The sequence below is a fragment of the Pteropus medius genome, unplaced genomic scaffold (assembly GCF_902729225.1).
Source record: "Pteropus medius unplaced genomic scaffold, Ma_sr-lr_union100, whole genome shotgun sequence".
NCBI classification, from domain to species: Eukaryota; Metazoa; Chordata; class Mammalia; order Chiroptera; family Pteropodidae; genus Pteropus; species Pteropus medius.
The window spans coordinates 28,422,874-28,449,593 of NW_024340696.1; the positions used below are offsets into that span (position 1 = coordinate 28,422,874).

At 41.0% G+C, this 26,720-nt stretch overlaps 1 protein-coding gene and 1 non-coding gene across 2 annotated transcripts in view; both read right to left on the bottom strand.

Annotated features, from left to right (window-relative positions):
• Positions 1-17,100, bottom strand: part of SLC22A16 (solute carrier family 22 member 16) — a 32,869-nt gene extending 15,769 nt beyond the window's left edge. The window contains 3 exon segments of the mRNA XM_039870370.1: positions 2,470-2,587; positions 5,964-6,443; positions 16,947-17,100. Coding sequence (XP_039726304.1) covers positions 2,470-2,587; positions 5,964-6,443; positions 16,947-16,999 — 651 coding nt within the window. The 5' untranslated portion in view covers positions 17,000-17,100.
• Positions 17,101-23,533: 6,433 nt separating this feature from the next.
• LOC120610718 (U6 spliceosomal RNA) lies at positions 23,534-23,636 on the bottom strand. The gene has a single exon (XR_005654987.1). It is a non-coding gene; the product is annotated as a U6 spliceosomal RNA (small nuclear RNA).
• Positions 23,637-26,720: the final 3,084 nt, after the last annotated feature.

Here is a 26,720-nt window from a genome sequence, read left to right on the forward strand (position 1 = left end):
CAAAGAAGCTAGCCCACAACCAAGTTCTTGCGATGAGAGAGGACTGGCATGGCAGTAAGCAGGGAGGTGCTTGATAGGGAGTACTGTATTAATGGTAAGGTTTTGCTTTTTTTTCTTTAATGGTGAGTTTAATATTCTTGTGACAACAGCTTTTATTTCCCTACGCAACCTTGTACTTGCAGTAATACTTAGATAACGAGGACTCAGAAGTCTGAAAATGAGGACTCCAGTATCCAAGAATCTAGTTGTTTGGTAAATGTTTGCTGCTGTTTCGGCAAACAAAGAAAAATTATGATAACCTTCATATACTACGAATTTCTCCATTAAGTTAGGCTGTAACTTCAGTTCCCGACACCGTTTTTTTAATGCTAATTCTTTCTGAGTCCACTCCCACTGCTTACCGGTTACTTCAGTCCCTGGATTCAGACAATCCGTACAACTGACTAAATAATCTCAAAAGACATCTTGATCTCTTCGAAACTGTCACTTCCACTCATAATATTCTATTCCTCACATCTACCCTGACCCCATCCCCAAAGAGCAGCCAGAACGACCACTTCACCTCACCTGAACCCCTTCGGTGAATTTCCATTGCCTTTAGGACATCGAGCAAACACTTTATCACCCTACAAGGCTCTGCCTAATCATCCCTCTCCTCCTTCAGCCTCATCATTGTATTTCACCTCCTCTTCATTCTCCAGACATCTGGACTTTCAATTCCTTCTCATCTCAGGACTTTCTCACTTGCTGCTCTCTCTGCTCTTCTCTCAATCATCCCTCAACCATCCCTCGGAACTAAAAAGCTCCTAATGCTCCAGATTCCCCACACGCACCCCCACCACGTGGGGGGGGGGAGGGGACACCCCACCACTGTTATGCCACCATTGTCAACAACCTTGTATGTATTTCTGAAGATAGCCCATCAATGTCTTGCCTTCCCACCACATGACAGGGTTACTGAAACAGCCTAGTTTGGTTTACTTGGCACTTCACTCTGTAGGGAGATCAATAAATGTGCTGAGTACATGAATCCGCCTGCATCTGCCCTACTTGGAATTCTACCACAAACACATTTCCCATGAAAATCAAAGGAAAGAGCCACAGAAAATTAAGGCCACATTTTACAGATATATTCTACTGGTGGCTGTCTCATTTTCGCAGCTCTGGAAACCAATATGTGGTATTCTGCTAGACTGAAACAGGTATTTTATCCTCTGACGTCTTCCAAAAGAGGACTCCCATACTCTCGATACCTGTGCCTCTCCCGAACCATCATTCCCACCCCAAGGCCTCTTATCAAATCTCACTCTGCAGTTACAGAACCATTTCCTCTTACTCTGTCCTCAGTGGAGACAAAACTGCTGGCTGTTATCTCTTCTATTAAAAATTCCTTTCTTCATAAATAAATAAATATACTGTTTTACTTTTTCTTTTTTTAAGATGCAATACTTTCAAGTCTATTTTTTTTTTTTAATCCTTGATCATCTGTGTGGCTTCCTAGAAACCCGTTTCCAGCAATCAGTAAAGACTCCAAAACTGAACATACCGCCTTGCTCTCTGAGGGGTGCAGCGACCTCTGCTCTGAGACGGTAGGCCCTGGCTCTTCCCTGGACCCTTGGATCACCTGTCCTGTTGAGAGGGAATGCATGCCCTTCTCTGCGCTCAGCTAGATGACAAGCTCTTCCCACAGATAGAAACTTCACTCCATTATCCTTGATCATCAGTGACCTGCTGCTGTCTGGTAGTTTGGAACCTGTCTGAGCCTTACCCAATGTGAAAGTGATGTCCTCGCTCACTACTTTCAATAACAGTCACCATTGTATGAAGCACCTACTCCATGTCTGGTGCTGTACCACAAATGTTTACTCTAATCTCATTGAATCCTGATAACAACCCATAAAGTAGCTATTATTTTCTATAGCTCAGTTTATAAACTAAGGCTCAGAGGATAACATGTTTCCCAAGGTCACATGGCTAAGAAGCCAATATATGACAAAGCTGTATTCAAACTCATGCCCTTCCCATTAGACATCCCTATTCCTCATAACAGAAAAGCTTAATGCCTTCTTGGTTTCATTCTTACTGCACACTATACAAATGACTTTCTTAACAATACACCTTAATCATTTGTTTGGCTCATACATACAGGGCCTGACAGGATCAATAAAATTAATTGCTTGGGAATAAAATAATGCCTTAGTAATTGTGGAATGTGGATCATGTGCCAAGCATAGAGTCAAACAAAAAGTTTCTGCCTAGTTAGCAACAATTTTTCATTTTAATGAGTTCCGTTCTAAACAGAGGGCATTAGTATTCCACAGAAAAACTTCTGCAGGGGAGCAGACAAAGGTTAATCCTTTCTCTCTCTCCCTAGATTCTAAATGAGCAAATCTAAGAGAGTTAAGGTTTAACATGAAAATACTGCAGTAGAATTAAAAAGGTTTAAAAAAAAAAAACCACACAACTCACAACAGCAAGAAGAAAGCGTGTGACTATGAAGCTGTAATAATCAAATGTGAACGCCACTGCTATGCCAAAGAAATACATGCCGATGCTTGTGGACCACATGACCAGTCGTCTCCCGACCCTGAAAAAGAAGAATCAACAGCGGAAGAAGCAAGGTATAGTTGTAACAGTTTAAGCATCCATCCAGTTCATAAAAGATTAGTGTTACCAATATTTTTAATAGCTTATGTATTTGGTTGTTACGATTCATTCATTTATTTTGGGTGATTCATGAGTAAACACGGGATTTCTTCAAGAGGCCGTTCTTTCAGTGGAGAGGCCTCTATCTAAGCTGCTAACATACACATATGATCACTCAGGGGGGATCCCCAGAAGACCTCCTAACCTAAGATTTCTGGTAAGAGGAGGGATAATTTGTCCTTTCTCTCCCAGGACTTCTACTCTCTGACCTGTTGGATCATCTTCTCTGCAAGGCTGGCCCTGCCCAGCAACGGTGACGCAGCTTTTGCTAAGTCCCTCTAAAGATAGAGGTCTTGCTACATTCTGTTTCTAGAATAAGGTGCTTACTTGCCTTATATTTTTATAACTGAGAGGGGTATTTCTTTGTCTGAAAAACAAACAAGTAACAAACATTATACTCCTAACAGGTTTTTAAAAATTGATACGTAATTCAAATGCCATAAAATTCAACTTTTTAAAGTATACAATTCAGTGGCTTTTGGTGTATTCACAGAGTTGTGAAACTTTCCTTACTATTTAATTCCAGGACATTTTCATCACTCCAAAAAGAAACTGCACCCAGGAGCTATCATTCCCCACTCGGAGCTCCCTCCAGCCCTTGACAAACACTTATCTACTTTCCATATCTATAGTCTATTCTGGACATTTTATATAAATGAAGTCACACAAAATACGACCTTTTGTGTCTGGCTTCTTCTACTTAACATTATGTTTTCGAGGTTCATCTGTGCTGTATAACATGTATCGGCACTTCCTTTTTATGACTGACTAGCATTTCGTTGTATGGATATACCACATTTCATTGATTTATCAGTTAATGGACATTTGGATTGTTTTCACTTTTTGATTATTATGAATACTGCTGCCATAAACATTCCTAAGCAAGATTTGTGTGAACTTATGTTTTCAGATCTCTTGGGTATACACCAAAGAATAGAATTGCTGGGTCGTATGATAATTCTATGTTTGAACTTTTAGAGGAACTGACAGTTTTTCAAGGCAGCTGCCCCTTGGGAAAAAAAACCACACAATCCCACCGGCAATGTATGAGGGTCTCAATTTCTCCACATCCTCCACAGCACTCATTATTGTCTGTCTTTTTTTGTTATCGCCATCCCAGTGCATATGCACGGGTATCTCATTGTGGTTATGATTTGTATTTCCCTAAGGAATAAGGATGTGGAGCATGTTTATATGTGCTTATTGGACATTTGTATATATTCTTTAGAAAAATATCTATCCAAATCCTTTTGCCCATTTTTAAATTGGCTTGTCTCCTGGATACTAGACCCGTATTAGATATATGACTTGCAAATATTTTCTCCCTGTGAGTTGTCTCCAGGAGATAGTTATAAGGCAAAAGAATATAGTCCTGAGATTCCAACCAACAGGTTTGCCCAGTATAGCAGAGGATATACGAGCAATTAGGAAACCGTCATCTTCATGTCCTCAGCCTTCTCTGCTCCCACACACACTAGTAGGATTGTTGGCCCTCCACATGAATGTTCCCTAATGTCTTTAAAGCCTCAAATGCCATTTAAAACTATTTTTTTTACTCATCCCTTATCAACTCCCTCTATCACCCTCAACGTCTTCACTCTCAGCAGATGAGCGGCCATCTCCTGCAGGGAACAGAGACCATCAAAGAGAGAACCCCGCAAATTCCTGCTCTGCCAAATTGGCAACACAACCTGCATCTGCATTCGACCTACTTTTCCCCCCACCACCTTGCTAAAGACACTTACCCTTTTCTCTCCAAATTCCATTTTGCAACTTTGTATTGGATCATGCCTCTTCCCACCTCCTCTGAGACCTTATTCTACCAATTATTTCTTTCTCTTCTACCTTCCCCTCTCTTCTGACTCCTTCTTTTCACTTTAAGTCTCTTCCAGCCAAAGACAAGAATCTTCCCTGGGCCCCATCACTCCTACAGCCACCTTGCATCTTGCATTTCCTCCACTGACAGGCTTATCAGAAGGGAATCTCCACTTAACTCCTACAGTTCTGTCAATGACCACCAGGTTGCAACTGCTCTTTCTGAGATGGCTTTATAAAGAATTGTAATGGCTACAGACAATGACTGTTTTTTCCTTCTTTTCCCCTGATGTCTTTCTCCCTCCCTCTCCTCTCTCATCTCTTTTTCTGTCTCTCTTCTGCTTTACAGTACTGGCCAGAATCTCCATTACAATACTAAGTGGAAGTGCGATTTCACACATCCTTGTCTGCTCCTGACCTCAAAGGAAAAGTTTTTACCTTTCACAGTTAAGAATTTCATGGTAGATCTTTTAGTAGATACCCATTATCAGGTTAAGGACATTCTTCTATTTTTAGTTTTATCATTAATGGGTTTTGACATTTATCAAATGCTTTTCCTGTATTTATTGAGTTGGTAACATGAATTTTGTCCTCTAATCTGTTAATGTGATAACTTCCACTGAATAGTTTCTAATATCGAATATGTTCCAGACCTTATCCCTCTGCCTCCATGAATTTTAATCTCATATTTTCCAACTCTTTGTCTCTCTCAGTTTTAATAATGATGATTTTTCTGAGCTATCATCCATTTTACTAATTCTTTCTTTAGCTGTGTATAATAGGTTAAAAGTACCCAGAAGTTAGTCATTTTTTATTTCTAGATGTTCCAGGTAGTTATTCTTCGATTTTATGTCATTTTAAAATACAATTTCCAGACTTTTGTCAATGTTTTAAAACGTGTCTTCTATTTCTTTAAGAATGGGAAACATAGTTACTTCATTATTTATGCCCGAGAATACCAGCATTTAAGCCTTTGTGCAGAAATTTGCCTCTGTGACCTACTACCGCCAGGCTACACCTCTTAAAAAGCGAGTCTATTTAACGAATAAAAAACATTCAAAGTAATAACTAGTATCTGTTGACTGGTTATATGTCTAAGGTAATTTTTTTGTATTAATTTTTCCACTAAACCTTAGAGGTGGGTGCTACTATTTTCACCTCTAGGTTATAAACAAGACTCCAAAACACAGGTTAGACAATTTGCCCAGGGTCCACAGCGAATTAGTAGAACTAGGATTTGAACACAGGCAGACTCTATTCAGAAGCCACCCTCTTATCACTCTGTTATTTTGTGTCTGTACTTTAACAGAGCAACAAAGAGGTGGGTATTTAGGAAGGAGGCATGAAAATGACTAAAGTTTGAGCATAATTCCCTATCCCTTAAGAAAACCAGATAGGAAAATGAACCATGCACAGAAACAATTCAAAGTATTTCATTTTACCTGTCAGAAAGATAGCCAAAAACCAGCGCTCCCAGCAGAACTCCAAACATAAATGTGGGCTGGACCAGCGATCCATACCATTCTCGATTACAGACTAGATCCCACTGAGTCACCACGGTGTTGTCCCATTTGCTCCTGTCATAGATGAAGCCATCCAAGCAAGGATAGGAACTCTTAAGGCCATCATAATCATAGTTCCAATTGGAGTTGTTTTCCCTCCGGTACCTGTAACACCCTGTGAGCTCCCAAACGTCCCCATCGTGGAGCTTCACTACAACGTAATCTCCATGGCTTGTGGAAAACTGAGTCCAGATGTCGTCCAACCTCCAAACTGAGGTATTGTGGAAAATAATCTGACTCACGTTGCCTGGGGGCCTGCAGGTATGCTTAGGGTGCACTGTCATAAACACAGAAGCCAAGTAGTGGATACCACAAGCAGTGTTCTGGATGGCACACGTAAAATAGAGAAACACCTGGAATCTGAAAAGAGAAGAAAAGCAAGTCATTATATCTGGCCTCCATGCTAAAAAAGAATCTAAGCAAATATGAAGGGTCTCTATTGTGTTTAGCTTAATATATATATGGATAGACAACACAGAAACAATTACAGATATGTTTGTATACACAGGTTAATATATACATATATGTTTTATATACTTATAAAACATGGCTCTATCTGTTGAGATGGCCTAGAAGCAATGACTCAAGAGTAACAAGCACACCCACTGCCCAGAGCTTGATTTCTAAATACTGTTCTCCATTAAAAGGAGCCAGGAAAAAATGGTTGATTCTAAGAACAGGAGAGGGAGAATACAAAATAAGCCTAGAGCATCTTGTAATATCAGAAAGGAAGTGCTCGAAATACAAAAAGATGGGGGCAGGTCAAGGGAACACAGAAAGAGCTCCAGGTGACCAAAATTAAAACAATTTGAACAACAAAATAAAAAACCTAGTATGCCCCAAAGTATAAAATAAATACGTGAATCCATACTGTGATGGTTAATTTATGTGTCAGCTTGACTGGGCCAAGGATGCCCATATAAGTGGTAAAACATTATTTCTGGGTATGTCTGTGAGGGTGTCTCTGGAGGAGATTAGCATTTGAACCAGTAGACTGAGTAAAGAAAATGGCCCTCATCAATAGGGGTGGGCATCATCCAATCTGTTGCAGACCTAAATAGAATAAAAAGGCCAAGAAAGGATAAATTCACTCTCTCTGCTTGGTCTGTGACATCATCTTTTCCTGCCCTCGGACATTGGTGTCCCAGGTTCTTGGATTTTCAGACTCAGACTGGGACTTACACCACCAGCCCTTTGATTCTCATGTTTTTGGACTCAGACCAAATTACACCTCTGGCTTTTCTGTGTCCCCAGCCTGCAGATATAAATTCACCTACATAATCATATGAACCAATTCCTATAATAAATCTCCTCTTATCTATAGCTGTGTACAATATATACACTTATATCTATAAAAATATATACGTATATGTTCATGTATCCTATTGCTTCTGTTTCTCTTGAGAATCCTGACAATCTATACTGATATAAATGATTGAACAAATAAATATAAAGGAGAAAAAAGACAAATCTTTCTTACAGTAGAATTCCAACTAACATATATAGATATTCCCACTCTATAGGAGATGGAGCTTAAGTCCCACTCTTTACTCCTCAAGGCCATGTTAGACTTAGTGACTCATTTTCCAAGAATACAGTAGGAAAAGGGGAAAAAGTAGTTAACTGGCAAACACTATCTTAACTAAATGTTGAAGGTTAACATGCCCACTATGTTCAGATATCGTGTACCCCTCATATGAAGTGATGGATGAACAGGCACTTCATCTCTGTGGCCTTCGTTCCAAACACCGTAACCCCAGTCTAATCATGAGAAAAACAACAGATAATCCTAGATTGAGGGGCATCCCACAGATTGCCTGACCAGTATGCCTAAGGCTGTCAAGGTCATTAAAAAAAACAAACAAGGAAAGACTGAGAAACAGCCACAGATCAGGAGACTGGGGTAACATGACAACTAAATGTAGTGTGTACCCTGGACTGGATCCTAGAACAAGAAAAGAACATTCATGGAAAAACTAGTGAAATCTATATAAAAACTAGAGTTTGGTTAATGGTATTGTACTAATGTCAGTTTCTTGGTTTTGACAAGTACGCCACGGCAACGTAAGACGTTAACAAGGGAAACTGGGTGAGAGGTATACAGGGACACTATACTATCTTTGCAGCTTTTCTGTAAATCCAAAATTTTTCAAAACTTAAAAGTGTATTCAAAATTTTAATGATCAATTAAAGGTCTCCAAATTTACAGACTCAGACCAACAGTGACGTAGTTTCTAAAATAAAAATTGTCTCACAAGGACGACTGTGCTAACAGGACCACAGGGTAGAATGTATAAAATCTGGACTGCCCCCACAAATTTCACACCTCTGAGATTGAAAGAACAGACCCTGTGGGCAGGTGATTTCATGATTTAGATTTAAAACAGAATCGGTTCAGACCGTGAACATCAACTATAAAACCATTATCACAGGAGTAGAAAACAGGTCCCGTCAGATCACGCTGAAGTAAAATCACATCGACACATGTGATCTTCATCTCTCTTCCTATTTCCAGGCCTGCCCCCCGCACATGGTCCTGATGCTCCCTCTCACTGGAGGGTGCTTCTGACCATCCCTGAGCATAGCAGTTCTCAAACTTTTTGGTCTCGGGAGCTTTACATTCTTAAATATTTTGAGGATCTCAAGGGGCTTTTCTTTATGAGAGTTATTTAAGTTAGAAATTAAAATGGAGAAAATTAAAAATATTTATTAATCCATTTAAACATAACAACATACAGCTATAGTTTTCAAAACAAAATAAAACAAAATTAGTGAGAAGAGTGGCGCAGTTTTACATTTAAAACTTGGATTAATACATCGTCACTAATATTTCAGGAATTTATATGGATTGGTTCCATAAGATGTTCAATAGACAAATGCTGGCTCATTTTTCAAACAGATAATAACTACAGTTGAATAAGCATATGATTTATTCATAGCAAAAATTTAAGATAGATGAATGTTGTTTTAACATCTTAGAAATTATAAACACTAATAGATTTCTTGTGTTTGATAAACATATCATGCCAAATAAACTAATCTCCCTTTTAAAATAAATAAATGTACTAAGCTAGAAGTTCATGAGTATGCTGTTGATCTTCAGACAAATCTTTCTTAATAAACCTGTGAATGAGAAAAAAAAACTTGGATGAATAGAAGACAGCTAGTTTCTTATATTTGCATCTGCCTTCAATCTGATGACTGTCACTACACGTCATACAGTCTCTGGAAAACTTTATTGTACATCCATGAGAGAATGAGAGTAAAGAAGGCAACTAACGTGTTAGTCTTACTATGAAAATAGTTTTGGCCTCGTAGACCCCAGAGATCTGTGGATCCCATTCTGAGAACAGCTGGTCTAGTCTGTTCCTTCTCTTCTCTGCACTCCTCCCTTTCTCCCTCTACTCTAAATGCCTACTTTACACTTCACCGCCTGCTCTCTCAGGTCCACCTTTGCTATATGCTTCCCCCTTCTTCACTTTCATTCATTTTCTCTCTTCTCTGACCACAATATGCAACTGAACTACCATCTTGTTATTTATGTTGATTTTTTAAAGGACACTGGGTGAATGTTTTCTATTTCTCTATCCAACAGACAAAAAAGTCCCATAAAAGGTTGAATGAACTCCCATAAGGGTAGCAACTGTAGTTCAGTCACTTTAGTGTCTCCTATAGCACCCAGCATGGTGTGTAGTACAATGTGTAAAGAATGTCATGGAAAACTATACCTTGGGCTGCAAATGAACAGTTCTGAAGTTAACGCATACTCACCCACTACCTCTGGTAAGGAGAGGTGTTCAAGAGGCTAGTGTATCCAAAAACATTTTGACTGGGTTCCCCATTGGTAAAATGAATGTGTGTGTGTGTGTGTGTGTGTGCATGCACGCGTGCACACAAACATATAAAAGGAGCACATATACATAGACATATTCATATAAAACTGAATTTATAGGTTGAAATATAAATTCACATATATATTTACGCATAGACATACTTTCATATGTAAAATGGATTTTTTATGGCACTCCAAAGGATCGTCTTTGCCCACCATAAGGTGAACACACTCCATTTTGACGACTATCACAAGTGACAATGCTAGGCAAAGTCACAGAAGCAAAGCTGTGAAATATCAAGTTGGCAATCTCTCCAAGTCCTCAGGGATGACTGCCAAGCTGGTACATGGCCACCATTCCTCACGTCTCATAGGACCTCATGTAGATAAAAAGTAAAATGGATCAATTTAAAGTGTTGTGGCTATCAGAACACAACAGGCTGGTGATGCCAGCCACAATTTCAAAGTTGAACTCTGTATCTGGCACTGGCCCCATTGGGCAGTTCGGAGAAAAAAAACACTCACACACACAAAGCAAAAGACAAGCAGGAATTAAGTTTCTTTTTTCTAGCAGTGAAGGGGAGGGAGAACAAACACACAAATTTCTGTTCTCATGGTCTCTTGGCGATGAGCAGCCAAGAGAAGAGTGTGGAGCCCCAAAGCTTACATCCTTGGGGCTAATGGGAGCCAGCTCTGTTTTTTCAGAAAAGGTGCCCTTATCAGAAGAAAAATGATTAGAAATCAGCCTCAGTCTATTCCATGAGAGAGGCTGGGCAGGAACGGTGGTGTGAGAAGACAACCCTGAGTTCCTGTGGCTTGACCCACTCCAAAAGGCTAAGATTGAGTGGTGCTCGAACCCTCACCCCTGCAGGTCACAAGCCCCCACATGCTGGCTGCTGGATGTCACTGTAGAGCCTCAGGGTCAGGCTCTGCCCTTGGCCTACATAGGCTATGCTACCTGTGAGCACTTGGCATGGACATTGGATCACTTGCCCCCAGGTAACAGCCTCCTGCATTCAGGAGGTATTTTTTCCTTCCCTAGCATTTTTTTCAGGAAGCATTTCCCAGCCTTCAAGAATAATCACTAGCTGGAAGGGCTCTGTTAGAGAATTCTATCCAAGTGGTTCAGCCCTATCAGGCAGATTCTAGATGGGCACTGTTCTTAACACAGCAGAGGCCCTATTCCCACCCAGGTTATACCTGTTGCTGTGCTGTACATAACACCTTATTAGGCATTGTCTTGGTCACTGTGCATATTCCACTAACACCTAAAGTTTAAGCACTTTCACATTCATTATCTCATTTAATCATTTCAACACACTTCAGAGTTTGTGGGCTACCTGAAATTTACTGATCAAAACATCTTTGCATAGCAAATTTCTCGTGTAAATAAAATGGAAAGCTAACCTTACTAAAGAAAATAGTTCATGTTCGCTAATCCTTTTTTTTTTTAATCAAGCACCTAAGTGTCTCTACTTTGCTATATTAGACTAATGGGTATTATCATCTGCTCTTGAAATTAAAAAAAACTTTACTTCCCTAAAAGTAACGAGTATTAGACATAAGAATAGCAATTCTCCTAAAGTTAATTTATAAATTTAGTTTTCAGTGCTGTATACACTGCAAAATATTGGAAACTTAAATGTCCTTCAGCAGGAAACTGGTCACACAAATTATGGTAAAAGTATAAATGCCTAAGAAATGCCGGAGAAAAAAGGCGATGTGAACTTCTCCACTAAAGGCAAGCTCCTAGGGTCTAATACAGATCGAGCATCACTCTCTCCAGGTCATTACAGCGTGGACTTTGTGACAGGTCAGCCTCTAACTCCCAGGGTCAGGTCCTCTTGAAATCAAATCCTGTTCAGGGCCCAAGAAGCATCCTGTAATAGCACCACTACTATATGAACATGACTGAGAATGTAACATAAATCATAAATAAATAATGTACACATTTAGAATTATTTGATTCTCCCCATCCCTACAAGTTTCAGCTCAAAGAACTATGACACAGGCCCTGCAAACAGCAGACAGGTTTTGTCTCTCTCAAGTTTACCTACCTGCCCCTGAAGGGGCTTGGGTTTGGTACCTCAGTGGTCTCACCACCTGGAGCAGCCTCACCACTGAAAGGCTCACATTCTGCTCTCTGACCATGACCTCCCACCCTACCAGCTCCCCCGCTACCATCCACCCCACCGCCCCCATTTCCAGAACCATCCAGGTGTCCAGTCTTTGGATCCCACCAGCTTCTCTAGTTGCTCGCCACCTTCCTGGCCTCAGTTCCTTCCCCAGCCAGCCTGAACCCCACGGTCATCACTGGAACTATTCTCCAGTTCTCTATTCACATTCTCTGACCACACACACACTTCTCAACAGAGCACCCACCCTGGCAGGCCTCTGAAACTAGGATTTGTCTTCTCTGCCCCACTCAACCCCCCAACTAGTGATTGTGGTTCAGGTCTGAGGTAGGGTCCAGAACGCTATATAAGCTTAAAAAACTTCCTAGGAGATTCTGCTATGGTTAAGAAACTGCTCCAGGAAATCAGATTCTCTGGTTTAACTCTATGCTTATACAAAGTTTGACATTCAAAATATTTAACAATTGTTATGGGGCAACTGGAACTCTCATAAACAGCTTGTGAGGGTTTAATTTGTTACAACCACTTAGCAAAACTGTCTGGCAGCCGACCACATGCACACTTGGCAACAAATTCCTCTCCTAGGTATATACCCAACAAAATGTGTACACAAGCACCCCAAAAGACACATACAAGAAAGCCTAATCATAATAAGCCCAATATGAAGACAACCTAAATGTCTGTTGACAGTAAATGAATAAACTGTGGAATATTCGTGTCATGACATACTATATAGCAATGAAAATCAACTACTATGACATACAATATGGGTGAATCTTACAAACACAACGTTGAACAAAAGAAGCCAGACAGAGAATATGTGATTTTTTTACTCCATTTATGTAAAGTTTAGAATCAGGCAAAACAATCTATGGTGTCAGATGTGAGAATAGTGAATTGGGGGAAAGAGGGAGGGAGAGTGCCTGGGAGAGGGCATGAGAAAGGGTGACATGGGTGGTGGTAACACGGGTATGCTCACTTTATGATGATTCGTCAGGTTGTAGATTATGGTGCATACTCTTCCGTACATAGGTAATATATCAGTTTAAAAGTTTTATATCTGTAAAACTCAGGGAGAGGGCAAAGTATTCTGCAAAGCCCCAGCAGAGGAATGATTAGAATGGGTGCTAAGGCATACCCAGTCTGTCCACATGGTGCCTACCAGCTGGCTTTCAGCCTGTAATGGCCACCTACTCTATACTGACAGGAGGTGGCTTGCCTGAACAATACATTATTTACCCAAATGGCTACTGGAGGTCTCGACCTGGAATGCCCACAGGAACTCAAGTTAGAGACTCGAACCATCTCAAGCCCCCAACCTGCCACCATTAGAATATAACTGTTTCTGGATTTAGGACACCATCACCCACACAAACCAGAAATATGTGGCACGGGGCATGAGGTGGGAGTGCCCACATGGTCCTTCCCACTTCTCCTTCATGCCTTAGGGCCAGGAGGTCCCGTGTATTCTACCTGTTAAAACGGTCCTGTTCTCCGTGCTCACACTCCCCTTGCCTTGGCCCAGACCCTCACTATCTTCCACCTGTGCTCTTACCTGAGTCTTCTCTGGTCTCCTTCCCCAACTCCTGCCCTTCCAATGCACCTTCCATTCTGCAAAGTGATCTTCCTAACACCCAAACTCCTTAGCATGGCATACGAAAATATTCCTGAGAATGACTATAAGCTTACCTCACACCCTCACACTTTGGACTCCACAAATAATAAGCCACTTAGCAGTCCCCAAAAGCCATGCTAGTTCACAGAAATATGTTTTCTATGTGCTGGAATGATCCTGAGCATACTTTCAATTTAAACTTTCTTTTCCTTTTTGCATGGATAACTTTTTGGAAAAACAAAATCGTCCTTGGGTGTCTAGCATTCTAACATATCACTTTCTACCTTAAAAAGACTGTTGTCCATTAGGTACCATCCATGTGCCCAACCTAAGGTCCTTCCAGGACAATGGACTTATAGATACAACACAGCACTGTGCCTATAGCTGGAGAGACACATTAATGGAAAAAGAATCATAGAGACACAATAGGCAGAAAATCCAGATGCAAGGAAAAGCAAAGATGACCAAAACCCACTGGAAATGGACCCACGCAACCTAGGTGATGGGTTTTAGTGCTTGATTTATATTATTCTGTATAAAGAAGCATAGTACTCCACTGTGGTTTAAGATCATGAACTCCAGATCCAGATCGCCAAGATTGGAATCTTGACTCTGTTACTTACCATCTGGGGCCTTAGGCAAGGTCCTTAACTTTGCTATGCCTCCGTTTCCTAATCTGAAAAATGGGTGATTGTGGGAACGGACTTAATACATATAAAGCATTATGGCACATTGTAGGTGCATATAAGTGTGAGCTATTGTGATGTTCATAACGTGACATCAAAAAAGAAGAGCCAAAAAAGGTTCATATGTTAAAGAAAACACTACCTATATCACAGATATACGTTAGCTAGAGGCTCCACAATCCAAGTCTGACATTTTAAACCCTCTCTCCCCTTATCTCAGAACAACTCAGGGATCCAGGTTCTTAGGTCCCCTAACACAGATGCCTGAATCTATTTCCTCAATTCCCTCTCACACAGGGCTCAAGCTGTGAAGTACATGAAACTTCAATATGGTTTCAAGACAAGTCTTGGAACTGCTTTTTAATTCTTCTTAGGTGTCCTGCTTTCCACTCTTAAAGGCGATAAGGATAGTGTTTTCTCACCCTAGAAATGACTGAGAACTGAGAGATAATTAGGGATTAACACTTTCAGTAGGTCTCATTAAAAGAAGACTAATAATACACAAATAACCTCCCTATTTATAAACAATAAGGAGACCAATTAGAGCAAATACTAGAGAAAAATATGGGGTACCATATTACAGTCACTGTTTTCAAACCCTCTGCTGTAAGCTTTGGCTTGTTACCCTTTTCTTTCCTACAAGCTGCTTGCATAATCAACCCTTCCCACCAGGATGGGGACTTGGTTAACAATAATAGCCATGATTTCTTGAGAACTTACTGAATAGTAAGACTTTTGCATACATTATTGTGGCCAGCCAAGAGTTGTCCCCCAAAATCCATTCTCTTTTTCTTCCACCATGGTGAGCTAAAACTGATCATATGGGAGAGAAAAATGGGAGCAACTGCCCCAGGCAATGAGGGACCCCCATACTGTGGATGGCAGAGCTGCCTCACCCACTTGGGTCCCCAGATAACCCCATGGAATAGAACCTGCCGTCAACAGTGACTGGAGAGGAACAAACTTCCAGTTGAGGGAACTCTTTATAGCATCTCAGCCAAACACCAACCAATATAATTACCTTAATTAATCCCAAAATACATGGGGTTAAGAATAGTGTTAGTACCTCCTACCTCATAGGGTTACTGTGAGGATGAAATGAGAGGCTGCATGGGGAATCCTTATAATAAACATTTATGGTACTATTCTTACCCCCATTGTACAGATGAGGAAGTGGTAAGTAAAATGCTCAGGACCATATAGTTAATACATGATAGAGCCAGGACCGGAACTTAGAAAGCTAAAATGAGCTAATATATAAAGGACCTGGCCGAGTCCCAGAATTGGTACCTAATTGTGCTCAGGATAGCATCATGGTGGAGAGCAGTGAAAACCGATGGCCATCCAATGACATTCAATTCTGCTCTATGACTAGATTTGTGATTCAGGCACAAGCCCCAGTTTTCTCAATGGATCAAATGAGAATGATACTACCAATCTCATAGGGCTGTAGTAAAGGTTAAAGAAGGTACGATGTACAAAGAGCTGATGACAGAGCTGGGCACAACTCCACATTCAATAATGCAGGTATCCCACCTGCTCAGTAGCTTCCTTTTTGCAGACGCTGGGAATTATAACCAAAATCTGTGCAACGTTCCATCTTGAAGAGCAGCAACACACTATTTCTTCACTACACACCTGGGAGAGGGTGGTAAGGCAGGTATTATGATGACTCCCATTTCGTGGATAGGAAACTGAGGCACAGTATTCCCAGAATCGCGTTAGAGGTACAGAGCAGGCCAGGATTCAGATTCAGCTACAAACCTCTGATCTACATGCTGTAGGCCCCTCACCCAGCTTCCTCTCCTCCCAAAACAGGATCGGAGAAGCGTTTCTCCATGAACGAAGGAATACCTTTTTATTATTATTATTATTATTAATTTAACAAATGAAAAGAGGGTGCCAAGTGTACAAAGGTTAAGCCTAGGTCCCACCATGAGGTAGCTGTGGGTCTTCGGCCCTACCAACTTCAGTTTCCCAATCATTAAAGATTCGAACACCTCCTTTGCAAGATCCCAGTGGTCATCAAATGGAGCACTGTGTGCACTGTGTACCACTTGGCACAGTGCAGCTGGCACTTCCTACGTATCTATAAATGGAACAAACTCCGACTAACGGTTGTTCCTGGGGCAATATCTGCCAGGCGCTGAGAGAGACTCCAGGGGACGGCGGGACAGTCGTCTGGGGACGTGAAAAAGGAGATGGTTTGACAGATTAGAGAAACGGGTGGCCAGGGACAAGCCCTCCTCTATTCGTACAACCCAGCCTCTCCGGCGGGGCCTCCCAACTCCCGCTCCCGCAGAAGGCGCGCCCCAGGTCGAACCGGCCCCGCACCCACCATTCCCGCAGCGAGCCCCTAGCACTCCACTGCTCGCTATGGGAAGGTCCCGCCGCCAGGGTCCCAGAGGACAAGCCCAGCTCAGGTCCAGGAGTCTGGACGCGGGTCTCTGGACTTCCCTGGGACACTTAGGGTGGAGGTATTTTCGGAGCGCGAGCGCAACGGAAAGAAACAGACCCCACCGGCGCGTCCACCCACGTGACTCCCGCTCCCCTTAGGCCGTCCTCCCTCCCCACCTCGCTCCCCCACTCCCCTACCTGCCGAAGTGCCCCACGCGGTCAAAGATCACCTCCAGGCTGTCCAACCCCATGGTGCGGCCGTGCACTGCGCTCCCAAGCGGGACGCGCCAAGGTCGCCGGGTGCCAGGGGCTGCGGACACCCCGCCCCGCCCCACGCAGCGCGGAGGGCGCGGAGACGGCCCCGAGCCACCCCGCCCCCGCCGGCCGCGCCCCCTGGGGGCGCCCCGGGCCTCCTGCGTCCCTGCGCGTCCAAGTCCTCGGGTCGCGCGTGGGGCAGGGCTGTGTTCCTCTCACTGTTACTCAGTCCCTGCCCACCCACACCACCCCCGCCAACGCTTTCCCCGCCCGCTGAGCAACCTCCGGCTTCTCCCGGCCGCCAGGACCTCTGCCTCATCGCGCGGTGATACCGGCGCCCGCCACTCAACCCTTGAGACTCACCGTATCCGCGTGGGGTCGCCACTCTGGAGGGAGACCCCGCGCCGCCGGAAAAGTTCACTCGACAGCCCAAGGAGAGAATGCAGAGAGGCTGGGGTTTGGCCTGGGGGCAACAGGAAACTAGCATCTTCAGAATGACATGCCTTGTATCCATGGCTCTCAAACTTTCATGTTTTAGTCTACTGTAGTACTTAGCTTTAAATGTACCTTTCTGGACTCCACTCTTGAGCAGAAATACCGTTTTCTCAGAGAAGTCCAACAGTTTGACAGCCAGTACAGAGAACTACAAGACAGCATCAAGAGTGGATTCTGATGACCCCGAGAAGTGGCAACATCTTACAGGGCTGTGTTAAAGGTTTTATATTAACCAAAAGACGAAGGGGACTCCCTGAATGCAGACTTAAGCAGAATAGTGAAAACAAACTTGTACTTGAATAAGATTTGAGAAAAAGAGAAGAAAGCCCATCTCCCAAAGTACTTCCCACACCTGTTTGTCACAGAGCCTTAAATAACACTATTAAAGATTTACTTATTTTTGCTCTTGAGACATTTTCTTTTGAAATGCAGATACTCCTGGACTGGTTAATCCATAAGTAATAAGCAATTCGAAGTGGATTTTTTTTTATTATTATTAAGTAGATTCCTGCTAACTAGAGAGACTAACGGTAGGAAATTCTGGGGAGGTACAAGTAGCAGGGGGAGAGGAGAGGAGTAGATTTGCCAAGGGCTGATCCTACAAGAAAAGCCGGGGTCCACCGGGACCAGTCAAAACCCTATATTGCTTCAATGCACCAAAAGGAGAGTTACCTGGAAGAAATTGAACTTTTTTCATCTGCTATTTAAATTACACCAGATAGAAATACCACAACATAGATAAAATGGACAAATTCCTTGAAAGATGCAAACTACCAACACCTACTAAAGAAAAAATAAATAACCAGAATAGCTCTATAGCTATCAAAGAAATTAAAAATGTAGTTAAAAACCTTCCTATAAAGAAAACACCAGGCCCAAACATTTAAAAAAGAAAGAATACTGATTCTTCGCAAAAACTTCAAGAAAATTGAAGAATAGGGAGTACCTGCCAATTCACTCTTCTACGGGGCAATTTTACGGTAATACCAAAATCAGGCAAAGACTTAAAAAAACTATAGGCCAATATACCTCATGAACATAGATGCAAATTTTTTTTAAATTTTAGCAAATTGAATGCATCTTTACATAATAAGGACAATACATCATGACCAAGTGAGATTTATCCCAAGAAAGCAAAAGTGGTTTAACATCTGAAAAGCAATCAATATAATTCACCATATCAAAAAACTAAAAACAAAACAAAACAAAACATAGTGATCATCTCAATTGATGCAGAAAGAGCATTTGACAAAAACCAAACATCCTTTCGTAATAAAAACAATCAACAAACTAGGAATAGAAGGTACTATGATCTGTTTCTACCCACAGAAAACTTCTGACATCAAATGTGATTTGGTTTTTGCTCACACCAACAACCAATACTCAAACTCTCCAAACAGCAGATGGATGACCCACAACTTAATTCTGGCACCAACTACCTGGAGTTAGCATCAGATCCCACAAGTTAAGGGCTCAGTCCTATAATCTGTCCGCTACTTCAGATGACAGTCACAAGTCCTGAGCCTCCCATACTTCTGATTAACTAGTTTATGAGTCAGGGGTTCCCACGACACCCTCTTCAGGTTCAATAATTTGCTTGAACCGCTCACAGAACTAAGAAAAGCACGTAATTTACATTTACTGGTTTATTATAAAAGAGATTATATAGGATACAGATGAACAGCCAGATGAAGAGGTACATAAGGCAAGATACAGGGGAAGGGACATAAACTTTCCATGCCCTCTCCAGGCACACCACCTCCCCAGCAAAATGATGTGTTCGACCCAGAAGCTCTCCCAGCACTATAGTTTAGGAGTTATGAAGGTTTCATTAAAAGGGCATAATTAATTAAATCATTGTCCATTGGTGATTCATTCAATCTCCAGCTCCTCTCCACTCCCCCCTACATCAGGGAGTAGGGTTGAAAGCTTCAACCCTCTAATCATGCCTTGGTCTTTCTTGGAAATAGCCCCATTCAGAAGCTATCTAGGGGTCCCCAGCTACCAGTCATCTCATTACCATACAAAAAAAACCCACTCTTATCACTTCGAAGATTCCAAGAGTCTTAGAAGATCTTGTGTCAGGAACCTGAGACTAAGACCAAATATAACAAAAGATTCTTCTGTCACCCCTATCAGTCAGGAAATTATATACATGCCTATGATAATGTTTAATTTCTAAATTAGGTACAAAGAGGGAATTAACAACAACTAATAATAAAATAAAATAATAAAATTATGACGATATACTGTAATAAAATTGTGGCTGGCTTTGGGGCCATTATTAAGTAAAATAAGGATTACTTGAACACAAGTAATGTAATATTGTGACAGTTGATCTGACAACCAAGAAGGCTACCAAGTGACTAATAGGCAGATAGCGTATACAGCATGGATACGCTGGAAAAAGGGTTGATTCATCTCCCAGTGGGATAGCACGAGATTTCTTCATGCTACTCAGAACCATGGAAAATTTAAAACTTATGAATTGTTTATTTCTAGAATTTTCCATTTAATATTTTCAGACCGTGGTTGACCACAGGAAAATGAAAACCAGAAAAAACTGCGGATAAGGGGAGATTCCTGTAAATTAATGACTTCGGGATTTATATGTCCAAGCTGACCTCATCTCAGCACTCCAGGCTTTCCCTCCACATGCCTTCATCACCTGTCTAAAAGCCGCCTCAAATGTACCATGGCCACCTTCAATCCTGCTTCTCTCCAATACTTCCCATCTCAGTACATGGAACCACTTCTACCCAGCTGCTGAGGTCAAAACCCTTAGTATCTTCTTTTACTCCACTCTTATTCTCACACTCCACATCATTTTCCATCAGAAAATTCTGGTTTTCTGCCTTTATAATAGAGCCTGATTCTGAACACTTCTCTCCACTCCCACTGCTAAACTTCTTGTCCAAACTATCATCACTTGCCCAGATTACACAACATCCTCCTAACTGATCTTGCTTCCTTCCTTGTCCCACACAGCAGGCAAGTGCTCCTTAAAAGTATAATTCAGAACACGGCACTCCCTTGCTCAGCAGCTTTCTATTGTCTTAAAATTCAGAGTCCTTACATGGCCCTAGCTGCTTCTCTGGCTCATCTCCAATCTCTTCCTCACCAGCCACTCCACTCCAGCCACACTGGCCTCCTCGCTCATCCTCCAACACAGCAAATGCACCCCAGGCCCCGCACTTTACATGTGCTATTCCCTCTACCTGAAACTTCTTTCTTTCTACTTTGACTTTCCATTTATTTTTCAACTTAAGAATATGTTCTCCAACTGTATTTTAGTTCTCCAACTATATATATATATATGCCCCCCCCCCACCAAATAAAGCAGCCACAACAATAAAACAAAGAAATCACCCCTACCAGCCGGTCTGAAACTTTTCCCGTAACTTTTATTTTACTGTTTTATTGAGATATAATTGACATATAACATTGTGTAAGTTTAAAGCGTGCAACGTCATGATTTGATATATGTATATATTGAAAAATTATTACCACAGCAAGGTTAGTTAGCACTAGTGCTCAGAGAGGTGAGGGCACAGGCACGGGAGGTCTTCGTGCTTGGTTTCAAGCAGGCCTTTCTTTTCATGGAGGGCTGGATCGGGGTTGAAAGAGGATCCTGATTAGAAAACGTAGAAAGGTGAAGATTTTGAAGCAAAGTGTTCAAAGAGTCCTGGGGAGTAAACATGCTTTCTATTGAAAACTTGAAGTTTGATTTTCATTTACTCCATTTCCCATTTGTCCCAAGAATACTCTCCCGCGACGCTTGCGGCTGCAGCATTTACCCCAAGATAACTCGTGGATTACAGTCCTAACCTTACCCTCAGAGTTCGCCATGAAATATCTCCCTTTCATTATTATTTTCGCATAGCTCTAGTATATTGATAGTCTTTAGAAACAAATGACGTCATTCTTTTTATAGCATTCTGTTTTTAGTAATGGTATTTCCATTTACAAAATATAGTAATTCTCAAATCCTAGAAAAGGTAGCATTCCTACACGTGGTGTTAAATGAACGCTGGCAGTGAGCTACACTTTTTTTTTTTTAATGGGAAATGGGTTAGATGCATCTGGGAAGTTCCTAAAAGAACAATGAGGCATTATAACTTTTCCCTTCCTTGACAAGAGCCTCCTGGAATAGTAAAATTATGTCAACATGGACAGTCAACCATGTAAAAGTAGATGGTTGCTGTTCTCGTCACCCACTCACAGGCTCCTCCAGCCACCCCTCTCTCATGAGCTCAAGACCTTGATCAAGTCACATCTCTCTGATGTCACTTCCCATCAAAATAGTTGAAACTAATAGTCCTGCCTCACAGGGCAGTGGTGAGGATCAAATGAGCTAAGCCACGTAAAGTGCTCTAGTCATTGTTTCAATTGCAAATAATGGCAAACAAGCTAAGAAAGAGATTTTTTTTACATTTTTAAAAATTTGTTTATTTATTTTAATTAGTTTCAAGTATACAGTACATTGGTTGGACATTTATATAGTTCATAAAACGATCCCCCCAACTACTGCCTCCCTCCCCTGGCCCTCCACTTAGCCAACATATTAATGCTAACTGCATTCCCTATGCCGTGTTCCCCATCCCCATGACCAACTATCAGCTACTAATTTGTACTTCTTTAAACCTTCACCCCATTCTCCCAGCCCCCCAACCCTTCTCCCCTCTGTCCATCACCAAATTGTCCACTATATTTGTGAGTCTGTTTTTTCTTAGTTTATTCTTTTTGTTCCTTAGATACCGCATATAAGTGAAATCATATAGTATTTATCTTTCTAATTTATTTCACTCAGCATAATAACCTCTAGGTCATCCATGTCATTGCAAATGGTAGGATTTCATTTTTTTGTTGTTGAGTTGTATAAGTTCTTTATATATTTTGGATATTAATCCTTTATCAGATGTATCGTTAGCAAATATCTTCTCCCAAACAGTTGGTTGTCTTTATGTGTTGTTGATGGTTTCCTTTGCTGTTCAAAAACTTTTTAGTTTGATATAGTCCCATTTGTTTATTTTTTCTTTTGTTTCCCTTGCCTGGGGAGATAGATCCAAAAAGAAATTACTGTTAGTAATATCTTCTAGAAGTTCTATGGTTTCAGGTCTCACAATTTAAGTCTTTAATCTATTTTGAGTCTATTCTTACATATGGTGTAAAAAGGTGGCCCAGCTTCTTTTTTTGCATGTATCTGTCCAATTTTCCCAACACCATTTATTGAAGAGACTATCTTTACCCCATTGTATATTCTTATCTCCTTTGTCATATATTAAGTGAGTGTATAGGCATGGGTTTATTTCTGGGCTCTCTTTCTGTTCCATTGATCAATGTATCTGTTTTTATGCCAATACCATGCTGTTTTGATTACTGTAGCCTTGTAGAATAGTTTGATATCAGGAAGTGTGATACCTCCAACTTTGTTCTTTTTTCTCAAGATTGCCGTTGCTATTTGTTTTGTTTTTTTTTATGGCTCCATATAAACTTTAGGATTATTTGTTCTAGATCTCTGAAAAATACCATTGGTATTTTGATAGGGATTGCATTGAATCTATAGATCGCTTTGAGTAGTATGGCCATTTTAACAATGTTTATTCTTCCTACCCATGAACAGGGTATATGCTTCTATTTATTTGTATCTTCTTCAATTTCTTTTTTCAATGACATAATTTTCTGAAAACAGGTCTTCTACCTTCTTCATTAATTTGATTCCCAGGTATTTTATAGTATTCAACATAATTGTTAATAGGATTGTTTTCCTAATTTCTCTTCCTGAAAGTTCATCATTGGTGTATAAAAATGCCACTGACTTCTGAATATTTATTTTGTAATCTGCAACTTTACTGAATTCATTGATCAGTTCTAACAGGCTTTTTTTGTGTGTGTGTATGGAATCTTCAGGGTTCTCTATATATAGTATCATGTCATTGGCAAATAACGAGAGTTTTACTTCCTTTTCAATTCAGATGCCTTCTATTTCTCTTTCTTTTCTTACAGCTGTGGCTAAGACTTCCAATACAATGTTGAAAAATATGGAATGCTTCATGAATTTGCATGTCATCCTTGCGCAGGGGCCATGCTAATCTCCTCTGTATGGTTCCAATTTTAGTATATGTGCTGCCAAAGCAAATACTTTCTGGTTTTGAGGAAGCAAGTGGTCCTGTTGGCAAATCTCACATGGTAAGAAACTGTGGGTGGCATTTAGGAGCTGAGGGTAGTCTCTGGCTTTGGAAGATCTTAGACAAAAATGGGAGAAGTGGTGGTTCAAGGCACATCAGCATGTTTTTTAAACTCATCTAAATTACTAGTTCAAAGAATTCTCCCTCGATATTATAAAAAAATATCGAGCAAAATCAAGGTACATAATGTGTATACACTGCATCAATTATGTATTAAGTTGTTTTAATAAAAATATGTCCCGAACTGTAAAGACCTTTGAGCGTAATATTGGCCTTTTCCTTAAAAAAACAGAGCAGTTTACGTAAATGGCCTCAGCTGAACCTTTACTCTGAGAAGTAGAATTTCTATTCTTAGGTAAACTGCAGCATCCTGCTCAAGGTCACTTAAATGGGTAAATAGCCACAAGGAGGCTTGAGCCTGATGCCAAATCTTGTCCTTCCACTGCACTGGACATCAGAGCGCTAGGTGAAAATCACCTATTAAGGCCATGGACCCCACCCCTCCTTGGGATATTTGAGAGAGATTAGTGGCCTTCTCATGGCTGTTGTCAGCCTCACAATATAAGTCTAGGCATTGCAGTTGTAAGGGCTTGCATCCTTGTATAAAAATTTGTATGTGGCAGGGAAGACCACAGGAAATAGAAAGGCTGATACTTGTGTTGATTACACTCCTGTCTTCTGCTGGGCAATCCCAGCAGCTGTGTGTTGGCTGCTCTGGCTGACGTCTGGGGCTTCCTGTTTTAGCATTCTGGTGGTCTCTCTGGAAAAATTCATCTTCCAATGGTTAAACACTTTCAGAATAAAAAAAATGCTGATGAAGATAATAATGAACATAGTAGCAATAGAAATGCAGTTGTGATAAAGGTGGCATTTGAATCAGTGCAGAAAAAATGGATTAGTAAGTACATGGGGTTGGGACAACTGCCAGTCATTTGGAAGAATGTATCCTTACCTTACTCTTCTACCAATAAAAACTCCAGATGAAGTTCAATATGTAAAACAAAGACATAAACCCACCAATTGACCTTAAAGTGCCATAATAAAACATATATACATGTGTATGTGTGTATCTCTGTGTATGTGCACACACACATGCAGGCTTATAATAAAAATTCTGCAGCACCCAAGAATGTGAAGTGAAAAATAAACATCACCTTCTTCCTAACCCTCATGTTCTATTCCCCAGGAGAAAACAATTAATCAGTTTCTTGTGTATCTTTCCAGAGATATTCTGTATATATTTAAGCACATACGTGTATTTCTTTTATTAAAAGACATTTGAATTAGATGAAAAAGATATTGCTACTAGGTTTTTCACAATGTATCTTGAACTTCTTTCCATTTAGTACATATTGTTCTATCTACTCGTTATCATTGTTTAGATGCATCATAATTTATTCAACCACTTTCCTAAATTGCTATTTTCATACAGCAAAATGTTTTTAAGATCTTCCTATTCTTCCTACATGGATCAACCTCATTTTCCTCCTGTTCAATAGTACTCCACTGCAGGAATGTGCCACGAATTATTCGTCCCTTGACGGATTATTTCCAAATTTTCTCTATTACAAACAATAAAATTTCTAGAACGTGTCTCCTTGTGAGTTTCTTTAAGGTAGGGGTTCTCTTATTTTCAAAGGATTACTCTGGCTGTGTGTTGAGAATAGACTTGGAGTTAGGAAGCAAGAACAAAAGCAGAGAGACATTTTATGGCTGAGTTATTACGTAGTTTGGACCAGAGAGTGGTGGCAAGGATGGTGATGACAAGTGGTTGGAATAGGGTACATTTTGGAGGTAAAAGTAACATGATTTGCTGATGCTTAGATGTAGCATGTGAGAGGAAAAGGAGAGGCAAAGAAGATCCCAAAGTTTGAGATCTAAAAATCTAAGAGATTGAAGATATTATTCACTAAGATATAGAACGCTGGAGGTTAGCCCGTTTGGGGAGAAGATCAGTATTTTAAAATCTGTTTTGGAAGTATTAAGGATAAATGCCCATTAGACTTCCCGGTGGAAATCTCAAGAAATTGGAGTTCAGGGAAAAGCTCGGGGCTGGAGATACCAATTTGGGAGCCATTAGTGTAGAGATGGTATTCATAAGCATGATATTTAAAACTATGAGACCCATAAGATAGTGAGTGCAGAGTGAGAAGAGGCCCACAGACTCTTAGAGCATTCCAACAGTTAGAAATTGGGAAGAGGAAGAAGATCCAGTAAAGGACCCTGAGAAGGAATCACCACTGAAACAGGAGGAATCCAGGGGAATGTGAAGGCCTGGCTTCCAGTTTGTTAAATGCTGATGACTTATAATTGACTGTAGGAATTGACAATGTGAAGCTCACTGGTGTCGGCAAAAGCCTGTGAATGGGAGGAGAGAAACTAGAAACTGATTATAATTATAACTCTTTTCAGGAGTTTTGCTTTAAAAGGGACCAGGAAAGCAAAGGACAGTAGCTGAAGGAATGTCCAATTAAGTGAGGATGCTAAGATCAAGATATCATGACATCCTTGTATGCAGATGAAAGATCCCAAGTAGAGAGGGGAATGTGGGGGTGGGGAGGGGAGGGAGGTAACTGCATGAATGATGTCTTTGAGTTGACAGAGGAAATGGGGACCCAGCACACAAGTTGCAGAGCTGGCCTGAGTTAGGAGAACAAAGAATTTGTCCTTTATAGCAGTGGGAAAGCAGAGAATGCAGGCATAAAGGCAGGAGAGTGGTTATGTGTGATGCTGGGAATGTATGTAAGTTCTCTGCCAATTTTTATCTACAATGTTCTCAGTGCTGTAAGATAAGAGTCAGCTGAAACCGAGGGAGTGATTGGTTGTAGGCTGTCACGCAAGGGGTGAGAAGTTTTGCCTATAATGGAGGACAGCTGGTTGTGCCATAAAAGAGAAATGAATTGGCAAGTAAAGATCATTATGCCTACTGGCAGGCGGACTGGTAAGCTGTCTTAGATAATCAAAGAAGTTTAAGGCCAATTGAGCAAGGGGGGTGAGGATGGAGCCTTTACTGAGCAATTCAGTTACCTTTTGT